General features: G+C 59.3%; 1 protein-coding gene across 1 annotated transcript; it reads right to left on the minus strand.

Annotated features, from left to right (window-relative positions):
* Nucleotides 1-628: 628 nt before the first annotated feature.
* Nucleotides 629-2,550, minus strand: LOC139670736 (calmodulin, striated muscle-like). Its single transcript, XM_071552915.1, has 2 exons — nt 1,716-2,550; nt 629-953 (listed from the first exon to the last, which is right to left on the minus strand). The coding sequence occupies exons 1-2, from the start codon at nt 2,027-2,029 to the stop codon at nt 809-811; spliced, it is 459 nt and encodes a 152-aa protein (XP_071409016.1). The 5' UTR covers nt 2,030-2,550; the 3' UTR covers nt 629-808.
* Nucleotides 2,551-6,536: the final 3,986 nt, after the last annotated feature.

A 6,536-nucleotide genomic window follows, 5' to 3' on the forward strand; every position in this document is an offset into this window, starting at 1 on the left:
GTGTGGGGGAGATTTTTCCATCCAGGAATTGTGTGGGAGAGACTTTTCCAACCAGGAATTATGTGGGAGGGATTTTTTCCATCCTGGAATGGTGTGAGGGAGATTTTTCCATCCTGGAATGATGTGAGGGAGATTTTTCCATCATGGAATTGTGTGGGGGAGACTTTTCCAGCCTGGAATTGTGTGAGGGAGATTTTTCCAGCCTGGAATTGTGTGGGGAAGATTTTTCCAACCAGGAATTGTATGAGGGAGATTTTTCCATCCAGGAATTGTGTGGAAGGGATTTTTTCCAGCCTGGCATTGTGTGGGGGAGAATTTTCCATCCAGGAATGGTGTGGGGGAGATTTTTCCAACCAGGAATTGTGTGGGGGATTTTTTCCATCCTGGAATTGTGTGGGGGAGAATTTTCAGCCTGGAATGATGTGAGGGAGATTTTTCCAGCCTGGAATGGTGTGGGAGAGACTTTTCCAGCCTGGAATTATGTGGGGGAGATTTTTCCAGCCTGGAATTGCGTGAGGGAGACTTTTCCAGCCTGGAATGCCCTGGGGAAGGCAGTAGGGGATGGGGGGGCTGAGGGGCCACCACAACTTCTGTTCCCTTTGGAAAAAAATGAAGAAAAAATGAAAAATAAGAATTAAAACTTTAGGAAAAGCACCAATTTCCCCCCTCTGGCACGAGGTGGTTGGGATGGTGATCCCAAGTTTTGGGGTGGCTGCTGGAATGGGTGGGGTGGGAATTCCCATGGATGGGATGGGTGTGGAGCCACATCCTGTTGTTCCCTGTGGGGTGGGGATGGAGGGGAGTGGAGTCACTTCTCCATCATCATCCTCACGAGCTCCTCGGAGTTGACCTTCCCATCGTTGTCGGCGTCGGCCTCGCGGAGCAGCTCGGCCACCTCCTCGTCCGAGAGCCGCTCGCCCAGGTGGGTCATGACGTGTCTGAGCTCGGCAGCGCTGCCCAGGGAGCCAGGGAATTGTGGAATTATGGAATTAGGGAATCCTGGAATGCTCTGGGCTGGCAGAGCCCTGTGAGCCCCCCCAGCCCAGCCCAGCCCTCGCTCCAAGCCCCCTGTGCCCCCCAGCCCCTGGCACCGAGTGCCACATCCAGTGTCACCTGAAACCCCTCCAGGGATGGTGAGAATGGAATCATGGAATGATCTGGGTTGGAAGAGCCCTCTGGGACCATCAGGTCCAACTCTTGGTCCAACCCCACTTTGGTTACTGGATCCTGGCACTGAGTGCCACGTCCAGACTCATCTTAGACACCTCCAGGGATGGTGAGAATGGAATCATGGAATGCTCTGGGCTGGCAGAGCCCTGTGAGCCCCCCCAGCCCACCCCAGCCCTCGCTCCAAGCCCCCTGTGCCCCCCAGCCCCTGGCACTGAGTGCCACATCCAGTGTCACCTGAAACCCCTCCAGGCACGGAGAATCCCCCCCCTCTCTGGGCAGCCCCTGCCAAGGCCTGAGCACTCTCTCTGCAAAGAATTGCTTGCCAATGGCCACCCCAAGCCTGCCCTGGCACAGCTCCAGCCTGGGCCCTCTTCTTCTCCTGCTGGTTGCCTGGGAGAAGAGACCAACCCCCCCTGGCTCCAACCCCCTGTCAGGGAGTTGTGGGCAGTGCTGAGGTGCCCCCTGAGCCTCCTCTTGTGCAGCCTCAACCCCCCCAGCTCCCTCAGCCTCTCCCCACAGGGCTGGGGCTCCAGGCCCTGTCCCACCTGACGTAGCCGTTGCCGTCCCTGTCGAACACCCGGAAGGCCTCCCTGATCTCCTCCTCCTCCTCCTGCCCAGCCCGCTCCTTCATCCTCGTCGCCATCAGCGACAGGAACTCGGCGAAGTCCACGGCGCCGCTGCCGTCGGTGTCCACCTGGCCGGCCATGGCTCTCAGCTCGGCCTCGGTGGGGTTGTGCCCCAGTGCCCTCAGGACAGTGCCCAGTTCCTGAGTGCCGATGGTGCCGGTGCCGCCCCGGTCGAAGAGCGAAAAGGCCTCCTTGAACTCGGCGATCTTCTCCTCCGACAGCCGCTCGGCCATGGTGTGCTTGGCTCTTCCCTGCTGCTTCTTCCCTGGTCCTTCCCTTGTTCCTCTTTCCTGGCTCTTCCCTGGCTCTTCTTCCCTGCTGCTTCTTCCCTGCTGCTTCCCTTGTTCCTCTTTCCTGGCTCTTCCCTGGCTCTTCTTCCCTGGTTCTTCTCTGGCTCTTCCCTTCCTGGCTCTTCCCTGGCTCTTCTTCCCTGGTCCTTCCCTTGTTCCTCTTTCCTGGCTCTTCTTCCCTGCTGCTTCTTCCCTGCTGCTTCCCTTGTTCCTCTTTCCTGGCTCTTCCCTGGCTCTTCTTCCCTGCTGCTTCTTCCCTGGTCCTTCCCTTGTTCCTCTTTCCTGGCTCTTCCCTGGCTCTTCTTCCCCGGTTCTTCTCTGGCTCTTCCCTTCCTGGCTCTTCCCTGGCTTTTCTTCCCCGGTTCTTCCCCAGCTCTTCCCTTCCTGGCTCTTCCCCGGCTCTTCCCCGCCCTCAGGATGGGCTGGGAGAGGCTGAGCTGGCACAGGGGGTGGTTTTGGGGGTGCTGGAGGAGAAGGTTCAGCCAACCAACCCCCTGGGGACGCTCCTGCTGCTCCGCTCGGCTCTGCCCTCACGGGGTTGGAGCTCAACAGGGCCCCTAATTAAGGAGTTGGTGGCGGTTTCGGGGCGAGGCCGAGCGTGGTGGGACAGGGAAACACGCTGGGGTTGGGGTTGGAGGGGTTGGAGAGGGGCAGAGTCTCCAGGCTGGGGGGGAGGCAGAGGGGCCCAGCCCTGGGGCAGCCCAGGGGGCTGAGGGAGGGGGCCCTGGGGCAGGTCTGGGCTCCTGAGGCAGGTTCAGGTCCCTGGGGCAGGTCTGGGCTCCTGGGGCAGGTTCAGGTTCCTGGGGCAGGTCTGGGCTCCTGGGGCAGGTTCAGGTTCCTGGGGCAGGTTCAGGTCCCTGGGGCAGGTCTGGGCTCCTGGGGCAGGTTCAGGTTCCTGGGGCAGGTTCAGGTCCCTGGGGCAGGTCTGGGCTCCTGGGGCAGGTTCAGGTTCCTGGGGCAGGTCTGGGCTCCTGGGGCAGGTTCAGGTTCCTGGGGCAAGTTCAGGTCCCTGGGGCAGGTTCAGGTCCCTGGGGCAGGTTCAGGTTCCTGGGGCAGGTTCAGGTCCCTGGGGCAGGTTCAGGTTCCTGGGGCAGGTCTGGGCTCCTGGGGCAGGTTCAGGTCCCTGGGGCAGGTCTGGGCTCCTGGGGCAGGTTCAGGTTCCTGGGGCAGGTCTGGGCTCCTGGGGCAGGTTCAGGTCCCTGGGGCAGGTCTGGGCTCTTTGGGGCAGGTTCAGGTTCCTGGGGCAGGTTCAGGTTCCTGCGGCAGGTTCAGATCCCTGGGGCAGGTTCAGGTCCCTGGGGCAGGTTCAGGTTCCTGGGGCAGGTCTGGGCTCCCAGGGCAGGTCCAGTCAGAGCCCACCCGGAGCTGACGGAGCCCTGAGTCACTGTGGGGCCCTCTGGGATCTCTGAGGATGGGGTGGTGGCCCCACAGGGGTGGGTGACGTGGGGCTGTGTCAGGTGGGGCTGTGCAGTCCTGCCTTGGTTACTCAGAGGGGACCTGAGGGGTCATGGCCTTGGAATGTCCTGACTGTGGCTTTACTCATCTGTGACCAGGACAGGAGGGAACAGGGACAAAGGATGGGCTGTTTCTCCATCCATCCATCCATCCATCCATCCATCCATCCATCCATCCATCCATCCATCCATCCATCCATCCATCCATCCATCCATCCCTCCCTCCCTCCCCTCCGTGCCCACAGTACCCCCTGACCTTCCCCAGCCCACCCAAGGAGCTGCAGGACCAGCCCACCAAGTTCCACAGCACGAGATGATGAGATAATTTCACTTCCTCAGCCACAGGGAAATAGCACCAGTTTGTCCCAGTTTATCCCACTGTGGAATTAGAGCTGTGGGGTCTGGAGGGAAGGCCACAAGCCAAGTCATGGGACAACCAGGAACACACAGGGGGCCTCCAGATGGGATAAATCCAGGAGGGGATCACCCCTCTGGAGGAAAAGCTGCTCTGGAAGAAACTCTGGGCACGCAGAGTGCTGGAATTCCCGGCAGGAATTGTGCTGGGATTTGGGAACCGGTCTGGTGAGAGGCACCGCCCCGAGGCCCCGGCAGCGCCTCTTGTGCAACGAGCTGCTCCCTCATTGTCTGCCTAATTGCCCCGCCTCGCTGTGCAGCTCCAGGTTTAATTATATCCAATCCTAATTGCCGGGAGCCCAGGGAGGGAGGGGCTGATCCCAGTCCGGGCGGGAGAAGCGAACACTGATGGATCTCAGGGGGTTTGGGAGGATGGAGGTGTTTGTTCAGGCCCTGGGGGAGCTGTGGGAGCTCCATGAGGGGGTGGGTGGGAGAGGAGCCCCCAGGTCTCGTTGCTGAGATTGGGGGAGCTGCTCTGTCCTCTTGTCCCTCAGTGCTGGGGGAAACTGGGACCTGCTGCTGCCCTGCCCTTCCTTTCCTTTCCCAAACCTTCCCTTCCCTTCCCCATAACCAACACCTATCCCTTCCCTTCCCTCTTCCCTTCCCTTCCTTCTTCCCTTCCTTCCCTTCCTTCTTCCCTTCCTTCCCTTCCCTTCCCTTCCCTTCCTTCTTCCCTTCCCTTCCTTCTTCCCTTCCCTTCCCTTCCTTCTTCCCTTCCCTTCCCTTCCTTCTTCCCTTCCCTTCCCTTCCCTTCCCTTCCCTTCCCTTCCCTTCCCTTCCCTTCCCTTCCCTTCTCCCTTCCCTTCTCCCTTCCCTTCCCTTCCCTTCCCTTCTCCCTTCCCTTCTCCCTTCCCTTCCCTTCCCTTCCCTTCCCTTCCCTTCCCTTCCCTTCTCCCTTCCCTTCTCCCTTCCCTTCCCTTCCCTTCCCTTCCCTTCCCTTCCCTTCCCTTCCCTTCCCTTCCCTTCCCTTCCCTTCCCTTCCCTTCCCTTCCCTTCCCTTCCCTTCCCTTCCCTTCCCTTCCCTTCCCTTCCCTTCCCTTCCCTTCCCTTCCCTTCCCTTCTCCCTTCCCTTCTCCCATCCCTTTTCCCATCCCATCCCACCCCGTGCTGCCTCCCCCATTTCCCTCAATCTCTGGGAGCAGGTCATGCCCAGCCCTTTCCTTTCACTTTGTCTGTGCCTCCTTAGCAGGACAGGACAATTATCCCAACAACCCTTCCCACAATTCCCAGCCCCCTGGAGCAGGCTGGGAGGGCAGAGCCCACTCTGGTTGGAGGCAGGATCCAGAGGCACAGGATTTTGGGAGCTGCTTTTCCCGGGATTGTCTCCAGCCAGAGCCGAGGCTGGAGCCCCACACGGCGTTTCCCAGGTCAGTGTCTGGGTTTGAGGGATCCCATCCAAGTGACAGCCAAAAAATTCCACCAAGTTTCCAAGCTCCCAGCTGGGTTATCCCGGCCCTCCAGATGTGCACAGATGTGAGCAGACAGCTGGGGTTGTGGGATTCATGGAAAAAGGGAAAGCTGGAGCAGGAGGGGGATCAGCTCCGACAGGGAAACCTCCGGGGGGGGCTCAGAGATGCCAATCCCGAGTGGGGATGGGGAGGAACCTCTGCCAGGCCAGGCCTGAACTGCAGGGAGGTTTAACGTGGGAAGTGGGATTTGGAGAGGCTGAGCCTGAGTGTGATCCCACAATGGCTGCAGGGTGGGAAATTTGGGATTGGGGGGTTATTTTAGATGTTAAGCAAGGTCCCCAAAGCCAAGGGAGAACTGCAGAGCAGCTCCCAAAGTCAGGCTGTTCCCTTCCCAAAGGAGAACTGCAGAGCAGCTCCCAAAGTCAGGCTGTTCCCTTCCCAAAGGAGAACTGCAGAGCAGCTCCCAAAGTCAGGCTGTTCCCTTCCCAAAGGAGAACTGCAGAGCAGCTCCCAAAGTCAGGCTGTTCCATTCCCAAAGAACTGCAGGGCAGCTCCCAAAGTCAGGCTGTTCCATTCCCAAAGAACTGCAGAGCAGCTCCCAAAGTTAGGATTTTCTGGGAGAACTGCAGAGCAGCTCCCAAAGTCAGGCTTTTCTGGGAGAACTGCAGAGCAGCTCCCAAAGTCAGGGTGTTCCATTCCCAAAGAACTTCAGGGCAGCTCCCAAAGTCAGGCTGTTCCCTTCCCAAAGGAGAACTTCAGGGCAGCTCCCAAAGTCAGGCTGTTCCATTCCCAAAGAACTGCAGAGCAGCTCCCAAAGTCAGGCTGTTCCATTCCCAAGGGAGAACTGCAGAGCAGCTCCCAAAGTCAGGGTGTTCCCTTCCCAAGGGAGAACTGCAGAGCAGCTCCCAAAGTCAGGGTGTTCCATTCCCAAAGAACTGCAGAGCAGCTCCCAAAGTGAGGCTTTTCTGGGAGAACTGCAGAGCAGCTCCCAAAGTCAGGCTGTTCCATTCCCAAAGAACTGCAGAGCAGCTCCCAAAGTCAAGCTGTTCCATTTCCAAAGGAGAACTGCAGAGCAGCTCCCAAAGTCAGGCTGTTCCATTCCCAAGGGAGAACTGCAGAGCAGCTCCCAAAGTCAGGCTGTTCCCTTCCCAAAGCCCCGGGATGGGGGGTCCT

This window comes from Pithys albifrons, chromosome 3, assembly GCF_047495875.1.
Source record: "Pithys albifrons albifrons isolate INPA30051 chromosome 3, PitAlb_v1, whole genome shotgun sequence".
NCBI lineage: Eukaryota > Metazoa > Chordata > Aves > Passeriformes > Thamnophilidae > Pithys > Pithys albifrons.

Coding starts and splice junctions, on each gene's coding strand:
- LOC139670736 (XM_071552915.1), bottom strand. CDS start 2,029: ATGGCCGAGCGGCTGTCGGAGGAGAAGATCGCCGAGTTCAAGGAGGCC. Junction 954..1,715: donor GACGGCAACGGCTACGTCAG/GTGGGACAGGGC, acceptor CTCCCTGGGCAG/CGCTGCCGAGCTCAGACACG.